We start from the raw sequence: 20,672 nt of genomic DNA, 5'->3' as shown, positions 1-20,672 counted from the left end.
GGGTATATGAAATAGGAAGGGTTTAGAAGGATATGGGCCAAATGCTGCAAATGGGACTATATTAATGTAGAATATTTGGTCAGCATGGACGAGTTGGACCAAAGGACCTGTTTCATACTGCACAACTCTGACTCTATAAACAATAATCAGTAATAATGATGGAGCTATCTCAGTGGTCTGAATGGCCCATTTCTGCTCCTATGTTGTTTTGGTCTTGTTAAAAAGTAATTTGAAAGTTCCATTGACTAATAGAATCAAGACATTTCAAAATTTTCCAACACCTTGGAGTCATACAGTAATACAGCATGGAAACAGGCCCTTCAGCCCAAAATCATCCATGCTGACCACACTACCCACTCAGCTAGTTCCAATTGTCCACATTTGGTCCATATCCCTCTCAACCCTTCCCATCCATATTCAAATGCTTTTTAAAATGTTGTTATTGTACCTGCCCGAACCACTTTTGCTGGCAGCCCATTCCATTTGGCACCACTCTCTGCGTGAAGAAGTTGCCTCTCACGTCCTTTCTTTTCCAAAAGGATTTTAAAAGTTAAAAAATAGACCTTTTGTAAAAAAAAAAATCACAAGATGCAGGCAATGCTGGATGCACCAAAATGTATGCCTGACCGTAACGGTCATCGAGGTGGTGGTGAGCTGCCTTCTTGAATCACTGCAGCCCATGTGCTGTAGGTAGACCCACACTGCCATAAAGCAGAGAATTTCAGGATTTAGTCCACAGACGCTGAAGAAATGGTAAGATATTTCAGAGTCAGGATTGTAAGTGGTTTGTAGGGGAATTTACTGATGGTGGCGTTCCCATATTTCTGCTGCCCCTTGTCCTCCTAGATGGAAGTGGACATGAGTTTGGAAGGGGCGGTTTAAAGAATGTTAATGGATTTCTGCAGTACATCTTGGAGATAACATACAATGTTGCTACTAAGAGTCAGTGGTGCAGAGATATTAATGGATGCTGTACTAACAGAGTAGCTACTTTATTCTGGATGGTGCAGTTGTTGGAGCTACATTCGTCCAGACAAGTGGGTGTATTCCATCACACTCCTGACTTGTGCCTAGTAGATAGTGGACAGGCTTTGGGGAGTTGAGAGGTGAGTCACTTGCTGCAGTATTCCTAGCTTTAACCTGCTCTGTAGCCACTGTATTTATATGGCAGGTCCAATACAGTTTCTGGTCAACAGTAACCTCCAGGATGTTGATAGTTGGGGATTCAGCGATAGTAACACCACTTAGTGCCAAGGGGTGATGGTCACATGCTCTCTTATTACAGTTGGTCATTGCCTGACATTTGTGTAGCATGAATGTCACTTGCCACTTTTCAGCCCAAGACTGGAAACTGTCCAGTTCTTGTTGAATTGCCACTTGAACTGCTTCAGTATCAACTGCGAATGGTGAACCTTGTTCATCAATGATTACACATCCACACATCTGACCTCATGGTGTTGAGAAGGGCATTAATGAAGTAATTGAAAATGGTTGGGCATTGGACACTTCCCTGAGGAATTCTGGAGAAATATCCTGAAGCTGAGATGACAGACTTCAAACAACCACAACCATCTTCCCACAGGTCAAGTATATTCCAATCAGTGGAGAGTTTGCCTCCTATTTCAATTGATTCAGTTTTGTGAGGTACTTTGATGCCACACTCAGTCAAATGTGGCTTTGATATCAAGGACTGTCGCTCTCTCTTCATCTCTGGAATTCTTTTGGCCACATTTGAATCAAGTCTGTAATGAGGTCAGGAGCGGAGTGGCCCTGGTGGAACACACTGGGCATTAGTAAGCAAGTTATTGCTGAGCAGGTGCTGCTTGTTGGCACTGTTGATAACACTTTCCATCACGCTGATAATTCTGAGTAGGCTGATGGGAGACAGTAACTGGCCAGGTTGGATTTGTCCTGGTTTTTCTTGTGTACAGGTTATGCCTGGGCAATTTTCCATACTGCCAGGTAGATGAATTGTCATTGTACTGGAAAGCTTGGCTCAGGGTTTGGCAGTTTCTGAAGCACAAGTCTTGATATTATTGCCAAAGCCCACAAGCTTTGTAGTATTCATGGCCTCCAACTTTTTCTTGGTATTACGTGAAGTGAATCAAATTGACTGAAGATTGGCATCTGTGATCCTGGAGATCTCTGGAGAAGGCGGAGATGGATCATCCACACAACATTTCTATTGAATGCTTCAGCCTTATCCTTTGTGCTGGGTTCTTCCATCTTTGAGGATGGGTGTATTCGTGAAGCTTCCTGTCCCAGTGAGTTACTTTCTCTACTACTAATCATGACTGGATGTGGCAGGACTGCAGAGTTTAGCTCTGATTCATTGGTGGTGGAATCACTTAGGTTTGCTGTTTATACTGTTTTGCAGATTCACCAGGTTGACACCTGAATTTTAGGTACACCTGGAGCTGATTCTGGCATGCCCTCCTGCATTTTCCACTGGACCAGAGTTTGATGGCAATAGTTGAGTGTGGGATATGACAGGCTATGAGATTGCAGATTGTGTTGGAGTGTGATTCTGTGGCTGATGGCCCACAAAGCCTTGTGGATGTCCAGTCCTGAGATCCTGGACCTGTTCAAACTATCTCCTATTTAGCATAGTGATAGTGCCACACAACACAATGTAAGGTATTATCAACGTGAAGGTGGGACTTTGCCTCCACAAGGTCTATGCAGCAGCAACACCTACCGATACTGTCATGGACAGATGCATCTGCAGCTGGAAGATTGGTAAGAGTTGAAGTCAAGTATGCTTTTCCCTTTTGTTGGTTCACCACCCCATCTAGCAGCAAAGTCCTTTCGGATCCAGCCAGCTAGATGAGTAATCATACTGCTGCACCACTCTTGACAGCAGACAATGAAGTCCCCCTCACTGAGTTCATTCTGAGCCCTGGCCACCCTCAGTATTTCCTCCAATGTTATTCAACCTGAGGAGAGTAATGATTAATCAACCAAGGGATATGGATATATGGTAGATGGCAGGAGGGTTCCCTGCCTCTCTTAAACCTGGTGCCATAAGATTTCACTGTGTACAGAGTCAACGTTGAGAACTCCCAGGGCAACTTCAAACCACTGTGCCACCATTTCTGCTAGGTCTGTCCTATCGGTGAGACAGGGCATATACAAGGATAGTGGTGCCTGGGACATTGTCATTGTTTTGAAGATGTGAGTGTATTGTACCTTTAAGAGAGTTAAAAGCTAGCAGATCTCTCTGACAGCACCAAGTGTTCTGAATAAGATAACAATGTAACACTTGGTCGAAAGCTACATTAGCTGGGTTGCTTGGAAACAACAAAACAGATTCAAATTAGGCCAATCAGTTTAAATTATACTTTGAAAAATACCAAACTCCAATCAAGTTTGAATTTAATATACTGACAATCTTAAAAGCCAATGACACAATCTGATACTTTGGGGGTAAAGGACTGGGGAAAATGGAACAGTTCAGAGGAGAACTGCCAATCCACCAGCATCTGCAAACTGTCTGGAGAATACCTCTCTTAAAGATACTTTTATCGATCAGTAACCTGTGAAACAGAAATCCCAAAGAAGACAGAGGAAAATTCAGCATCTGGTTGGTTTTAAAAATTTGAATTTTGGTAAATCTTAATTGGGGGTTTTATCAAAGTAGTATTATAGAAGGGAAAGTAAAAGATCGGTTAGAGGAAGGAGTTGTAAATAGTTGTTAGTTAATTATTCTCTGTTACACTAAGAAATAAAGTTGTTAATTTTACTTTAAATAGCTCTTGGCCTCTTGAATTTTCACAGATTATTGCATGGGATAAATCTTTTCTGTGTTTCTGGTTTAAGTTAAGCAGGCAGGGTTTACCCGTGTTGCAGCATCATACTTATGGAATAAGATAATGTCAGGCTATTGCTTGACTCATCTGTGAGACAGCTCTCCCAATTTTGGCACTAAGATGCCTCTAAGGAGGACTTGGCAGGGACAACAGGGTTGTTTTTGCTGCATTGTTTCCAATGCCTAGGTCGATGCTCAATGGTCCATCAGTTTCACTTTTTTTTAAAGACTCTCTAGTGATTAATAACGGAGTAGCTTGCTAGGCCGTTTCAAGGGCAACTGAGAATTATACACATCACTATGAATCTGGAGTCACATGTAGGTCAGACCAGGTAAAGATGGCAGATTTCCTTCACTGAAAGACATCAATGTAATCTCTTGCCTTTTGGAATGAAAAAGGGCCCACAACTTTTCAATGATAACCAACTAAATTAATACAAGATTTTGCAACTTTGTTATGTACATCAATGATTTGTTTATGTGCAGGCAAACCTAGAAGGAACATTTACAAAACTTGAACAAACTATTAATCAGTTACAAAAAGTTAACTTGCCCATAAATTTGCTTAGTTGAAAAAATGTGGTGCTGGAAAAACACAGCAGGCCAGGCAGCATCCGAAGAGCAGGAGAATCGACGTTTCGGGCATAAGCCCTTCTTCAGGAATGAGGAGGAGGAAGGGCTTATGCCCGAAACGTCGATTCTTCTGCTCTTTGGATGCTGCCTGGCCTGCTGTGTTTTTCCAGCACCACATTTTTCAACTCTGATCTCCAGCATCTGCAGTCCTCACTTTCTCCCATAAATTTGCTTAGAAGTGAATGCAAAATGAAAGCCACTTATTTAAACCGCATTGAGGGACGAGACCAAGTAGCACCTACAGAAACAGAAATAAGGGCCATCCAATGCCCAAGATTAAATATAGAATTCTGTGATACGTTGGCAAATTGATTTTATCAGAAGTTCATTTCAAATTTCAACACTACAATGCCTTCTTGATCTTTTTTGGGAGAGGTTCCATGACAAAAATTTTGGACTACAGCCATGCAATTTAAAATGAGTCACGCTGTGGGAAAATTATTATTATAGTGAAATAAAACTAAGAACAGTGAACGATAGAAATCTGATGAAAACAGGGTCAGGGTGAATGAGTGAATAGGCAGACATTGAACCCCAGAGAGATAGAACAATTGTTCAAAAGACAAAGGAATGGATGATAATACGTTAGTGAGAAAGGAAAGCTAATATTGGGGACCACATGTAGATGAAAGCAGCCCATGTCATGACAGGGCGTGGGGTTTGGCGATGCACAAATCAATTTAGAACGTCAACACCTATTTACTTTACTCACCCCAATTGTGCATTCATATCCTCTACACACCAAGACATAGGTCTCGGCTTCCTCCTCTAAGTGGATCCTCAACTTTCTGACCAATAGACTGTAATTAGTAAGAACAGACAACACCACCTCCTCCACAGTAATCCTTTACACTGGTGCCCTGCAAGGCTGCATGCTTAGTCCCCTACTATACTCCTTTTACATTCATGGCTGCGTGGCCAAATTCTGCCTCAACTCCATTTACAAGTTTGATGACGACACACCATTGTAGATCAGATCTCAAACAACAAGGCAGAATACAGAAAAGAGATCAAGTGGCATGGTGTAAAGACAATAAACAAGAAGACACAATATACTCAGAGACTCTAGTCACCCTACCATACATCAAAGACATTTTAGGAATGAACACCACATTACTCCGGCTCCTAGGCTTCAGGGTAGCCCACAAACCTACTACCACATGAAAACTACTACTGTCAAATTTAAAGTACCCCATATCCACAGCAGCAGAACAAATGTAATACACAAAATATGCTGCAAAAACTATAACAAGTATTACATTGGACAAACTGGCAGGAAACTAAGAGAACGAGAACCAACTATCCACCAAACAACATGGTCAACTATCACTGGTATCTATACACACAGAAAAGAGGGACACCAGTTCAATTGGGAAAATGCATCCATCCTAGAACAGGCCAAACAAAGGCACGCACGGGAATTCCTAGAGGCCTGGCATTCAAACGGGGTTTCCATGAATAAAACAAAGATTTGGACCCCATTTACCAAACTCTCAGAAACAGAACCTGAAATGTTATCATCCACCACAACAAACCAAGACACATAAATAGCAAGTGGGACAGAACACCAACGCTTCATCAGAGGCTCATTGATGATATTACCTTGCATGGTGACAAAACACTTGAAAACAAACCTAACAGTTCAATGAGCAAACTGACAACCAGACAAACTCCCCACCAACGTCTGCAAAATGAAAGAGGGGATCATTGACTTCAGAAAGTGGAGTGGAGGGCATGCCCCTGTCTGCAATGGTGATGAGGTGAAGATGGTTGACAGCTTCAGGTTCCTGGAACGATGATCACCAACAATCTGTCCTGGTCCATCCATGCCGATACAACAGTCAAGAAAGCAAAACAACGTCTCTACTTCCTCAGGAGGCTAAGGAAATTCGGCATGTCCACAAGGAGTCTTACCAATTTTTACAGACGCACCGTAGAAAGCATCCAGTCTGGATGCATCACAGTGTGGTATGGCAACTGCGCTTCCCAAGACCACACAGTAAATACAAAAGAAATCAAATAACTTGATCAAAGTGGACTTGACCTGAACGCAACTATCATTGTCCATGAACATTTAATGCAAATGCTATTATTGCCAATGTAAAACAGAATTATGTGATAAGAAGAAATTACAACGGAAATGAAAGTGCCTCTTAAGGACACCTCATAATCTCTCTCTCGGATGGGGGGGTACAATCAAGTGCATATGTCATTATCACTTGGAAATTTCAATTATAAATCAGAGGAAAGTTGATTTTTCTAATTAAAGAATCAGAAAGTTATATAAAACAGTGAACAAAATACATAATTTCCATGGTCAGGATCGGGATTCCCGGAAGGTATGTTGCCTCCCTGGTGCCAGGGTCTGGGAAGTCTCCTATTGGGTGTATAAAATTCTGAAAGGGGAGGGCGAACAGCCAGAAATCGTGTTACATATTGGCACCAGTAATATAGCCAGGAAAAGGATTGAAGATATAAAAAGTGATTTCAGGGAGTTAGGGTGGAAGCTGCAGAGCAGAACGAACAGAGTAGTATTCTCGGGTTTACTACCTGTACCACGAGATAGCGAGGCGAGGAACAGGGAGCTGGCGCAGTTTAACACGTGGCTGCGCAGCTGGAAGAGGAGGGAGGGCTTCAGATATGTAGATAATTGGGATGCCTTCTGGGGAAGGTGGGACCTGTACAAGAAGGACGGGTTGCACCTGAACTGGAAGGGGACCAATGTCCTGGGTGGAAGATTTGCTCGAGTGGTTCTGGAGGGTTTAAACTAGTATGGCAGGGGGATGGGAACCTGAACTATATACCGGTAGTGAGAGTTGATGGAGATGAGGCAATAGCAAGAGGTAGCGCAGCCAGTGGGAAGGAATTTCCTGGGAAAGAACCAAGGGATCGGTTAAAGTGTGTTTGCTTTAATGCAAGGAGTATCAGGAATAAAAGTGAGCTTAGAGCATGGATCAGTACCTGGTGCTATGATGTTGTGGACATAACAGTGACGTGGGTTTCTCAGGGGCAAGAATGGTTGCTGGATGTTCCAGGGTTTAGAACATTTAAAAAGAATAGGGAGGGTGGAAAAAGAGGAGGGGGTGTAGCACTGCTAATCAGAGAGGGTATCACAGCTACAGAAGTTACCATTGTTGTGGCGGGTCTGCCTACTGAGTCAGTATGGGTGGAAATTAGGAACAGTAAGGGAGCAGTCACCTCATTCGGGGTTTACTACAGGCCCCCCAATAGCAGCAGGAAGATTGAAGAAAGCATAGGTCAGCAGATTTTGGAAAAGTGTGAATGTAGTAGGGTTGTTGTAATGGGTGAGTAACTTTCCCAATATTGATTGGAACCTCCTTGGAGCAGACGGTTTGGAAGGAGCTGTTTCTGTAAGGTGTGTTCAGGAGGGTTTCCTAACTCAGTACGTTGATAGGCTGACGAGGGGAGAGCCATTTTGGATTTGGTGCTCGACAATGAGCCGGGGCAGGTGTCAGATCTTGCGGTGGGAGAGCATTTTGGTGATAGTGACCACAACTGCCTCACATTCTACATAGCTATGGAGAAGGAGGGAAGCAGGCACAATGGGAAGATATTTAATTGGGGAAAACGAAACTATGATGCTATCAGACGTGAAGGTGGGAAGCATGGACTGGGAGCAATTGTTCCATGGAAAGGGCACTATAGACATGTGGAGACTGTTTAAGGAACAGTTGTTGCGAGTGATGCATAAATGTGTTCCTCTGAGACAGGCAAGAAGGGGTAAGGTAAAGGAACCTTGGATGACGAGAGCGGAGGAGCTTCTCATCAAAAGAAAGAAAGCAGCTTACATAAGGTGGAGAAAGCAAGGGTCTTGCTCAGCTCTAGAGGATTACAGGCTGGCGAGGAAGGATCTCAAAAACAGTCTGAGGAGAGCCAGGAGGGGGCACGAAAAAGGCTTGGCAGGAAGGATTAGGGAGAATCCAAAGGCATTTTACACATATGTGAGGAATAAGAGAATGATTAAAGAAAGAGTCAGGCGATCAGGGATAGCATAGGGAACTTGCGTATAGAGTCTGAGGAGGTTGGGGAAGCCCTAAATGAGTTTTTTGCTTCTGTCTTTACTAAAGAAAAGGACCTTGTAGTGAATGAAACCATTGAGGAGCAGGTGTGCATGCTGGAACGGATAGAGATTGAGGAAGCTGATGCGCTGAAAATTTACACAAACACTAAGATTGACAAGTCGCCGGGGCCAGACCAGATTTGTCCTCGGCTGCTTTGGGAAGTGAGATATTGTGATTGCTTTGCCGCTTGTGAAGATCTTTGCATCCTCGCTCTCCAACGGAGTCATACCTGAGGACTGGAGGGAGGCAAATGTAATTCCTCTCTTCAAAAAGGAAATAGGGAAATCCCTTGCAATTACAGACCAGTCAGTCTCACGTCTGTCATCTGCAAGGTATTAGAAAGGATTCTGAGGGATAGGATTTATGACCATCTGGAAGAGCATAGCTTGATTAAATGCAGTCAGCACGGCTTTGAGGGGCAGGTGATGCCTCACAAATCTTATTGATTTCTTCAAGGATGTTACTAGACAAGTTGATCATGGTCAAGCGGTGGATGTGGTGTATATGGACTTCAGCAAGGCATTTAATAAGGTTCCCCATGGTAGGATCATTCAGAAAGTCAGGAGGAATGGGAATACAGGGAAATTTAGCTGTCTGGATCCAGAATTGGCTGGTCAACAGAAGACAGCGAGTGGTAGTGGAAGGAAAGTATTCTGCCTGGAAGTCTGTGGTGAGTGGTGTTCCACAGGGCTCTGTTCTTGGGCCTCTACTCTTTGTAATTTTTATTAATGACTTGGATGACGAGATTGAAGAATGGATCAGCAAGTTTGCAGACGACACAAAGGTTGGAGGTGTTGTTGACAGTATAGAGGACTGTTGTAGGCTGCAGCATGGCATTGACAGGATGCAGAGATGGGCTGAGAAGTGGCAGATGGAGTTCAACCTGGATAAATGCAAAGTGATGCATTTTGGAAAGTCGAACTTGAAAGTTGAGTACAGGATTAAAAACAGGATTCTTGGCAGTGTGGAGGAACAGCAGGATCTTGGTGTGCAGGTATATAGATCCCTTAAAAGTGCCACCCTTCCTGAAGAAGGGCTAATGCCCGAAACGTCGATTCTCCTGTTCCCTAGATGCTGCCTGACCTGCTGCGCTTTTCCAGCAACACATTTCCATCTCTGATCTCCAGCATCTGCAGACCTCACTTTCACCCAAGTGAACAGGGTTGTTAAGAAAGTATATGGTGTTTTGGCTTTCATTAACAGGGGGATTGAGTTTAAGAGCTGTGAGATCTTGTTGCAGTTCTATAAAACTTTGGTTAGACCGCACTTGGAATACTGTGTCCAGTTCTGGTCGCCCTATTATAGGAAAGATGTGGATGCTTTGGAGAGGGTTCAGAGGAGGTTTACCAGGATGCTGCCTGGAATGGAGGGCTTATCTTATGAAGAGAGGTTGACTGAGCTCAGACTTTTTTCAAAGTTTGTGCGAAGATGGCATTCATCCACAAACTCCATCAACAAACACATCGACCCTGGACCCAATATACCAACCACTACAGCGGACAGCTGAAACTGACAACCGGAAGCGGCAGGGACAGACTACTATAAACACCGGAGGAAACATCAAAGAAGCGCTTCGCAGGAGGCTCCCAAGCACTGATGATGTCGCCTAGCCAGGGGACGAAACGTTTGCAACAAAAACTTCCAGCTCGGCGAACAGAATCAGACTTTTTTCATTGGAAAAAAGGAAGAGAGGGGACCTAATTGAGGTGTACAAGATAATGAGAGGCATAGACAGAGTTGATAGCCAGAGACTTTTTCCCAGGGCAGAAATTGTTAACACGAGGGGTCATAGTCTTAAGCTGTTTGGTGGAAAGTATAGAGGGGATGTCAGAGGCGGGTTTTTCACGCAGAGAGTTGAGAGAGCATGGAATGAGTTGCCAGCAGTTATGGAAGCAAGTTCATTGGGGATATTTACGAGACTACTGGACATGCATATGGGTCACAGAAATTTGAGGGTTCGTACATTAGGTTTACTTTACAGGAGGATCAATGGCCGCCACAACATCGTGGTCTGAAGGGCCTGTTCTGTGCTGTACTGTTCTATGTTCTAAAACACAAGCTAAGCACTTACCAAGTTACTGCAATTAGCTTGAAGTATGTCCATTCTTCTTACAATAGAAGCATATATTTTATTTAATGTACTACTTTTATGTTCTAGCCTTTTTCATTTATTAATCTGGAATCTTACTGCTAGCTCCTTTGAACTAATTTTTCCATTTCCAGAGTTTCCATTTCTCCAAGTATCCAGACTGTAATGTTAAAAGATTAAATTGTACTATCTCTCTGGACATTAATGAAATGTTAAAGGGTTAAACTGTACTGTCTTTCTCCAGAAACTGAACGTTCTGGTCGTGGTTGCGGGTGACATTCATGCAGGAATGTGGATGACCCCCACTTCATCTGGACAGCCATTTACCACTACTCTCCTGCTATTATCAAATTAAACTCTCATTCAGTCCCTCGCATTCAGAAATGCTTTCACAGCCATCCCCTGATACTGAAGTAAATCACACCTACATTGTCTTGAGGGATCACAGAGTCAGGAAATCATTTGCATAATGATTCCCCAGGATTAGGGCATTTACATTATCTCCAAGGATGACGTTATCCTATAGTAGCATGTGGTTTTTGGGGAGGGCAAAGCACTTGTGAGTATTACCAACTGACCTATATAAAGGGGATGTTTTTTCATTGTTTGGGGCCTCTTTTGACTCAACTTCACACACCTGTGAAGAGGGACAAAGGAGGTCACCTAGCTTGTACAAGCTGTAATAAACTTTAACTGTTTGCAGAATTTGGTGTAAGCGAATTGTACCTCGTGTGTGAAACCTCAAGAAAAGAACTTAACAAGATGATGTGACCATGTCTCCAGATGTAACTGTTCAAGATAAGATAGCAAATGTGGTTCCCTTGTTCAAAAAGGATAGTAGAGACAACCCTGGTAATTACAGACCAGTGAGTCTCACTTCAGTTGTTGGTAAAGTGTTGGAAAAGGTTATAAGAGATAGGATGTATAACCATCTAGAAAAGAATAATCTGATCAGGGACAGTCAGCACGGTTTTGTGAAGGGTAGGCTGTGCCTAACGAGTCTTATTGACTTTTTTGACAAAGTGACCAAACATGTGGATGAGAGTAAACCAGTTGATGTGGTGTATATGGATTTCAGCAAGGCGTTCGATAAGGTTCCCCACAGTAGGCTATTATACAAAACGTGGAGGAATGGGGTTGTGGGAGACATAGCAGTTTGGATCAGTAATTGGCTTGCTGAAAGAAAACAGAGGGTTGTAGTTGATGGAACATGTTCATCTTGGTGTCCAGTTACTAGCGGCATTCCACAAGGGTCAGTGTTGGGTCCACTGCTGTTCGTCATTTTTATAAATGACCTGGATGAGGGCTTAGAAGGGTGGGTTAGTAAATTTGCTGACGACACTAAGGTCGGTGGAGTTGTGGATAGTGACAAAGGATTTTGTAGGTTACAGAGAAACATAGATAAGCTGCAGAGCTGGGCTGAGAGGTGGCAAATGGAGTTTAATGTGGACAAGTGTGAGGTGATTCACTTTGGATGGAGTAATCGGAATGCAATGTACTGGGCTAATGGTAAGATTCTTGGGAGTGCAGATGAGCAGAGAGATCTCGGTGTCCATGTACACAGATCCCTGAAAGTTGCCACCCAGATTGACAGGGTTGTTAAGAAGGCATGCAGTGTTTTGGCCTTTATTAATCGAGGGATTGAGTTCCGGAACCAGGAGGTTATGCTGCAGCTGTACAAAGCTCTGGTACGGCCACACTTCGAGTTTTGTGTACAGTTCTGGTCACCGCACTTTAAGAAGGATGTGGAAGCTTTGGAAAGGGTGCAGAGGAGATTTACTAGGATGTTGCCTGGTATGGAAGGAATGTCTTACGAGGAAAGGCTGAGGGCCTTGAGGCTGTTCTCGTTAGAGAGAAGAAGGTTGAGAGGTGACTTAATAGAGACATACAAGATAATCAGAGGGTTAGATAGGGTGGACAGGGAGAGCCTTTTTCCAAGTATGGGGACGGCAAATACGAGGGGACACAACTTTAAAGTGAGGGGAGATACGTATAAGACAGATGTCAGAGGTAGTTTCTTTACTCAGAGAGTAGTAAGGGTATGGAATGCTTTGCCTGTAACGGTAGTAGATTCGCCAAGTTTAAGTGCATTTAAGTCATCATTGGACAGGCATATGGGCGTACATGGAATAGTGTAGGTGGGATGGGCTTCAGATTAGTATGACAGGGCGGCGCAACATCGAGGCCGAAGGGCCTGTACTGCGCTGTAATGTTCTATGTTCTATATAAGACACGCAGCACAGGTATCTATTAGAACTGCTGCTTCTCAGATTTTTAATATTTGACATTTATCGCGGTCTTAAGATTGGTTGGAATATTATTTTGGAATTCTTCCAAAATCAGTTTCCCTCACATTGTCAAAACTCCTTCTGCAACTTGCAACTGTTGTAGACTCGCCAACTTTACGGGTATTTAAATCATCATTGGATAGGAATATGGACAAGAATGGAATAGTGTAGGTTAGATGGGCTTCAGATTAGCTTCACAGGACGGCGCACGATCGAGGGCTGAAGGGCACGTACTGCGCCGTAATGTTCTATACTCCATGATCAAAGCCACTGATCACACAGCATTTCCTTTTCTTAAAAATTCTACAAATGTCTGCTTGAGTTTGTTTCTTAGCATTTGGAGTGATCACTGATGAATTTCAGGTACAATGAAGCTCAATCCAAGCAAATGTGAGGTGATGCAATTTGGGAAATCTAATTCTAGAGCGAATTATACTATAAACAGAAGAGCCTTGGGAAAAGTTGATGAGCAGAGAGATCTGGGAGTTCAGGCCCATTGTAACCTGAAGGTGGCTGCACAGGTGGATAGAGTGGTCAAGAAGGCACATGGTATGCTTGCCTTCATCGGACGGGGTGTTGAGTGTAAGAGCTGGCAGGGTCATGTAAAAACTGTACAAGGCTTTGGTTCAGCCACATTTAGAATACTGCATACAGTTCTGGTCGCTACATTACCAAAAGGATGTGGACGCTTTGAAGAGGGTGCAGAGGAGGTTCACCAGGATGTTGCCTCGTATGGAGGGTGCTAGCTATGAAGAAAGGTTGAATAAGTTCGGATTGTTTTCATTAGAAAAAAGGATATGAGGGGGACCTGATTGAAGTCTACAAAATCATGAAAAGTATAGACAAGGTGCTTTTTCCCAGGCTGAGGGATTCAAAAACAAAAGGTAACGCGTTCAAGGTGAGAGGAGAAAAGTCTAAGGAGGATATACATGGAAAGTACTTTACACAGAGGGTGGTAGGTACCTGGAACATATTGCCAACAGAGGTAGTAGAGGTAGGCACGGTAGATTCATTTAAGATGCGTCTGGACAGATGCATGAGTAGGTGGCGAGCAGAGGGATACAGATCCTTAGGAATTGGGCAATAGGTTAGAAAGTGGATTTAGATCGGCACAGGCTTGGAGAGCCAAAGGGCCTGTTCCTGGCTGTAAATTTTCTTTGTTCTTTATATAAGCTCATAAGCATTAAACAGTTTACTTTTTTAAGAACGGTTTCTTGGACAGTAAATTGTTCTTCCGACAATTTAGCTTAAACATTCATAGCTATACCTGACAAAACACTATGAAGCACTAAGATCCAAACATCTTCGAGCCACTTTGTTTCCCAAGCCAACTTTTCAAATGCGATGATATTTTAGGCAGCAAATATAAGATTTCTAGTTAAATCAAATCCCTCACTGGAATTATTTTTATTTAATTGCAGGTTGTGGGCATCACTGGTCAGGTAAGCATTTATCGTTTATCCTTAAGAGTCAACCACACTGCTGTGGATCTGAAGTCACATGGAGGCCAGATCAGGTAAGGGACTGGAGTTTCTTTCCTTAAAGGACATTAGTGAACTGCTGGGCTTTCCCTGACAATTGGCACCAGTTTCATAGTCATCATTAATTCCAGATTTTATTGAATTCAATTCCACCATCTGCCACAATCCCATAAACATTAACTGGATCTCTGGATTAACAATTCAGCTACAATGTCATCAGGCCCTATCACCCAGATTAGGTGATTGGGGCCATGCTAGTTTTCCCGTAGTATCCAAGGATATCCAAGCTAGGTGATTAGCACTGGGAAATTTTGGGGTTACAGGGATAGGGTAGGGGACTGGGTCTGGGTGGGATGCTCTTCAGAGGATCAGTGAGGACACAACAGGCCTATGGCCTCTTTCTACACACAGGGATTCTATGATTCTAAGTTCTGCAACCTCATGCATCAAGAAACAAATTGCTAACACCCTCAACAAATTTGTCTGCCAGTGCCCCCTTGCCCATCTGATTTTTCCAGGAGAAAGTGAGGACTGGAAATACTGGAGATCAGAATCGAGTGTGATGCTGGAAAAGCACAGCAGGTCAGGCAATATCCGAGAAGCAGGAGAATTGACGTTTTGGGCATAAGCCTTTCATCAGGAATGAGGCTTGTGGGTCGGGGCTGAGAGATAAATAGAAGAGGGGGTGGGGTTGGGGTGAGGTAGCTGGGAAAGGAATAGCTGGATGAAGGTGAGGGCGAAGGTGACAGGTCAGAGGGGGCAGTGATGGTTGGGTTCGGAAAGCGGTGCCGAGTTAGATGCTTGGAACTGGGATAACCTTGGGGGTGGGGGGGCGAAGAGAGGACACGAGGAAGCTGTTGAAATCCACATTTATCCCATGTGGTTGCAGGGTCCCAAGGCAGGTTCCTCCTCCAGGTGTCGAGTGTTAACGGTTTGGCGGTGGAGGAGGCACAGGATCTGCATGTCCTTGACAGACTAGGAGGAGAAGTTGAAGTGTTCAGCCACGGGCCGGTGGGGTTGGTAGGTGCAGGTGTCCCAGAGACGTTCTCCGAAACAATCCGCAAGAATGCGTACTGTCTCCCTGATACAGAGGAGACCACAGCGGGTGCAATGGACGCACTAGATGACATTGGTAGACGGGCAGATGAATTTCTGATGGATAAATGCTGGGTATCTGGGTATGTGTTGGTCTAAATGTGGTCCGGAGTCAGTCAGAAATTCATTTGCATCTCTACCAATGTCATCTACTGCATCTGTTGCAGCCTGTGTGGTCATCTCTACATCAGGGAGACAGGACACCTTCTTGCAGATTTTTTCAGAGAACTTCTCTGGGACACCTGCACCCACCAATCCCACTGCCCCGTGGCTGAACACTTCTACTCCCCCTCCCACTTTGTCAATGATATGCAGGTGCTGGGCCTCCTCTACCGCTAAACCATTACCACCCGACGCCTGGAGGAGGTACACATCATATTCCACCTTGGGACCCTGCAACCACACAGGATAAATGTGGATTTCAAAAGCTTCCTCATTTCCCCTCCCCCCACATTATCCCAGTCCCAAGCCTCCAACTCAGCACCGCCCTCCGGACCTGTCTATCATTGCCCCCTTTGACCTATCACCTTCGCCCTCACCTTCATCCAGCTATTCCTTTCCCAGCTACCTCACCCCAACCCCACCCCCTCTTCCATTTATCTCTCAGCCCCGACCCACAAGCCTCATTCCTGATGAAGGCTTATGCCCGAAACATCAATTCTCCTGCTCCTCGGATACTGCCTGACCTGCTGTGCTTTTCCATCATCTGATTCTTCCAGTCAACAAACAGATTAAAATCACCAACAATTGTAGTGCCCTTCTCACATAACTCCATTATTTTCTGATTTGTCCTTTGACATAGTGAGGCAACTCTTCAGTGTCATATAGAAAACTCCCACCAGTGACTTCTTTCTCTTGCTATTCTGTATTTCCTTCAAAACTGATTCCACATCATGATTGATCGCACCTAAAGTACCACCACACTGACAACTTGCTTTATTAACAATGCTATCCCATCTCCTTTTTGCCAATTTTCCACAATGTCCAATACCCTTGAATATCAAATTCTCAGTTTGAGTCATCATGCAGCCACATCACCGTAATAGCAATTGGTCTATGTTAATTTATTCCTCTTTCTGTCATCAAACTCCCTACCTTGTTACAAATACCAAGTGCATTCAGGTAGAGTTGATTTGACATTTATCATCATTACTTATTCTGGTTCTAATTTCTTCTGTACTTATATCCCTTGCCTTCACTTTGATTATTATTTGCCTCTTTCCCACCCTGCACTTCTGCTCACTAATTTCTTTGATATTTTAAACTTCCCTTTAATTTAACCCTCCCCAACCTCACTAATTATAGAGTCATAGAGATGTACAGCACGGAAACAGATCCTTTGGTCCAATCCGTCCACGTCGACCAGATATCCCAACCCAATCTCGTCCCACCTGCCAGCCCCTGGCCCATATACCTCCAAACCCTTCCTATTCATATACCCATTCAAATGCCTCTTAAATGTTGCAAGTGTACCAGCCTCCACCACTTCCTCTAGCAGGCTCATTCCATACATGTACCACCCTCTGTGAAAACGTTTCCCCGTACGTCTCTTTTATATCTTTACATCAACCCTATATCTCACCCTAAACCTATACCCTCTAGTTCGGGATTCTCTGACCCCAGGGAAAAGACTTTACCCCTTTATCCTATCCATGCCCCTCAATTTTGTAAACCTCTATATGGTCATCCCTCTGCCTCCGACGCTCCAGAAAAAACAGCCCTAGCGTGTTCAGCATCTCCCTATAGCTCAAATCTTCCAACCCTGGCAACATCCTTATAAATCTTTTCTGAACCCTTTCAAGTTTCACAACATAGTTTAAGGTTTATCTACAATCATAATTTTATAATTTGTCAGGGGGGTGGGGCGGGAACAGACTCTCGTAGCGTAGAAGTAGAGTGCCTACCACCAGGCCGAGGCCTGGATTCAAGTGCCACCTGCTCCAGAGGAGTGTAATAACATCTCTGATCAGGTTGATTAGAAAAATGGGTATAGGTTGCCAAGGCTTGACAGCATGCTTAAAATGAAGACTACCCCAAAAGAATAGTCATGATTTGGAGATGCCGGTGTTGGACTGGGGTGTACAAACTTAAAAATCACAACACCAGGTTATAGTCCAACAAGTTTAATTGGAAGCACACTAGCTTTCAGAGCGTTGCTCCTTTATTGGGTGATTGTGGAGGACACAATTGTAAGGCACAGAATTTATATAAATTCTGTGCCTTACAATTGTGTGCTCCACAATCACCTGCTGAAGGAGCGGTGCACCGAAAGCAAGTGCGCTTCCAATTAAACCCGTTGGACTATAGCCTGGTGTTGTGCAATTTTTAACCAAAAGAAGAGTTCTGTCATTTCTCCAATACTAGTACTCCATGAATCAAAATTCATTTCTCCCACACCAAACTTTGAGCCATGTATTCATCTCCAATCATATTAGACCCACCCACAAGTGGCTTAAACAATAATCCAGGGTATATTATGTTTGTGGTTCTTATTTTTAATACTATGCCAAGTTCTACTTATATCGTTAGCAATTGGGGTTTGGAGGCAAAGAAGGTGCATTCATTGACAGGGGTCGATTGGGATAGGAATGGAGGGGTTGACGGGGGAGTTGAGGTTGATTGAGGAAACGGTGGGAATAGAAGGTACAGAGTTGTCGGTGATTGAGGAAATGACATGAGTAATTGGGGCAGGGATTAGAGGTGGTGCTGAGAGGAGAGGGGTAGTAGGGAAATGGTGGGAGTGATTGGGGATAGCAAACGAAGGGGGTGTTTGAGAGGTTTCTGGAGACAGGAATTAGAGGGGCTGGAGAGTGAGCGGGGGATGGCAGGGTATATGACTGTGGGCATTGGAGGGGAAGGCAACTGCAGGCACTGAGGGGGGAGACACATGACTGAGGGCATTTGGGGAGGGTGATGGAGCGGTAGTTGTGGAATGAGTGGGAGAGGGCTGTTGAGGACGACGACTGGGGAAGGGAAATGGAGGGTTCTTGAGAAGGGAAAGTGTTGCTTGGATCCCAGGCACTTCCGGTTTATAGACCGGCGAGTGACGTCACGGCGTCGCCGCACAAAGAGAGCGGCGCCATGTTGAAGCCCAAGCCCCTCCCCCACTCCCCCACTCCCCGTACCCTCCACAGACCCGGGAAATACCCCCTCCCCCACCCTCGGCTCAAGCCCTACCTTAATGCCGTAGGGCGGCTCGTCGAACGTCACCAGCATGTACCTGTCTCCGCGGCTGGCGGGGTCCCGGGCCCGGAGCTGTAAGGACAGAGAGAGCGCCGTCAGTGAGGCAACGCGGGCCGGGGGGGGGGTGTCGTTATCTTTCAAACCGCTCTCCGATTTTTACCTTCATGAAGATCTCCACGGCGCCCTTGGCGATGTCCAGGTAGCTAGTGCCTAGGTAAGTTCGCTGGTTCATGGAGGCGGACGTGTCTATGAGAAACAGTAAAATGGGCATCGTGGGGCCGGGACCTGGGCCTGGTTGGGCCCGAAGTGGGGGGAGGGGGAGCGCTCGGCCGCGGCCGCCGCTGGAACTGACTCGGAGCCCACGAGGGCCGCGCGCTCTAAGCCGCCGCGCGCACGCGCGCAGGCAAGGTTAACCCCACTCCTTGCGCGTGCACAGCACGGCCTGGCCAGCTTCCGGAGGGGCGGTGCCAGGCTGCCACGTGACCCCAAAGCACGGTTAGCCGCTAGCTGAGCAGAGCATTCTGGGAGATGTAGTCTTTATCAAGAGCATCACGGCAAATTAGATTCCCTACAGTGTGGAAACAGGCCCTTCGGCCCAACCAGTCCACACCGACCCTGTGAAGAGTAATCCTCCCAGACCCATTTCCCTCTGACTAATGCACCTAACACTACGGTCAATTTAGCATGGCCAATTCCCCTGGCCTGCACATCTTTGGACTGTTGGAGGAAACCGGAGCACCCGGAGGAAACCCACGCAGACACGGGGAGAATGTGCAAATCCACACACAGTCACCCGAGGCGGGAATCGAACCTGGGTCCCTGGCGCTGAGTGGCAGCAGTGCTAACCTCTGAGCCACCGTGCCACCCTTCTTGTTGCATTTGAACATGGACTGCTTCAATATCTGAGCATTGGTAAGCATTCCCACTTCTGACCTTATTGTGAAGGCAAGGTCATTGATGAAGCTGCTGATATTATTGGACCTAGGACAAACACTGAAGAACTCCTGCAGTGATATCCTGGAGCTGAGATGACTGACTTCCAACAATTACAACCATTTTCTTGTGCCAAGTATGACTCCAACCAGCAGAGAATAAACTCCTGAAACCCACTGATTTCAGTTTTGCTTGAGTTCCTTAATGCCACACTCTGTATGATGCAGCTGTGCTGCAAATTTCAGTTGGATGCTGCAGATAGAGTTTGGCAAGTCAGGTTAATGACGTGAAACCTTAACAAAATCAGAAACTGCTAGACAAGCTTAGCAGGTCTGAAATGTTAACTATGTTTCTTTTCATGGATGCTGCCTCACCAACTGAGTAGCTTTTAAGATTAGATTCCCTACAACACACTCTCAACTCTGATCTCCAGCATCTGCAGACCTCACTGTCTCCATCCAACTCAATACCCTGTTTTTGCTTTTTCCCCCACACCCTTTAATCCTAAGAACTATATCTACATCTTTCTTGAAAGTATTCAATGTTTTGACCTCAATCGTTGCCTGTGACAGAGAATTCCACAGGCTCACCACTCGCTAAGTGAAGAAACTTCTGTCATAAAAGGCCTTTACTATGTCCCCTTGATTCCGGATTCCCATGTCATCAATAACATCTTTCCTGCCTCTGCCAAATTGGAGGAAGAACAATTCATCTTCCACCTGGGCATCCTACAGCCCAGAAGACTCAACACTGAGTTTTCCAATTTCAAATAACCTCCCTTCTGATCCCCTGATTCCCTTCCCAGCCTCTTTTCCCCCTTCCCTCCCCTTTCATTCCTCTGACTGACCCTTCCTTTCAGCTGAAAATGTGTTGCTGGAAAAGCGCAGCAGGTCAGGCAGCATCCAAGGAACAGGAGAATCGACGTTTCGGGCATAAGCCCTTCTTCAGCCCTGCCTTTCAGCTACCAACCAGATTCATTCTTCCATGAACCAACCAGGTTGTGTTCACCTAGCCCTACGTCACCACCTTTCCCCTCCCCCACCCTCCTTTATCTGCAGCTCCCCTTACACCGACCCGCTG

The 20,672-nt window shown here is 45.0% G+C and overlaps 1 protein-coding gene and 1 long non-coding RNA gene across 4 annotated transcripts in view; one reads left to right on the top strand and one right to left on the bottom strand.

Moving 5' to 3' along the window:
* Positions 1-19,069, bottom strand: part of ints6l (integrator complex subunit 6 like) — a 166,264-nt gene extending 147,195 nt beyond the window's left edge. For all 3 annotated transcript variants that reach the window (XM_087991830.1, XM_087991832.1, XM_087991833.1), the window contains exons 1-2: positions 18,820-19,069; positions 18,654-18,731 (exon numbers count right to left, since the gene is read on the bottom strand). In XM_087991830.1, coding sequence (XP_087847956.1) covers positions 18,654-18,731; positions 18,820-18,930 — 189 coding nt within the window. In that variant the 5' untranslated portion in view covers positions 18,931-19,069. The remainder of the gene's footprint in view (positions 1-18,653; positions 18,732-18,819) is intronic.
* Positions 18,604-19,768, top strand: LOC148148733 (uncharacterized). The gene is made up of 2 exons (XR_015758604.1): positions 18,604-18,873; positions 19,343-19,768. It is a non-coding gene; the product is annotated as an uncharacterized LOC148148733 (long non-coding RNA).
* Positions 19,769-20,672: the final 904 nt, after the last annotated feature.

Source organism: Chiloscyllium plagiosum, unplaced genomic scaffold (genome assembly GCF_037043375.1).
Source record: "Chiloscyllium plagiosum isolate Xiang-an unplaced genomic scaffold, Cpla_swu_hap1 HiC_scaffold_11, whole genome shotgun sequence".
In the NCBI taxonomy this organism is placed as follows: Eukaryota; Metazoa; Chordata; class Chondrichthyes; order Orectolobiformes; family Hemiscylliidae; genus Chiloscyllium; species Chiloscyllium plagiosum.
This window is presented reverse-complemented; position numbering and strand designations above follow the sequence as displayed.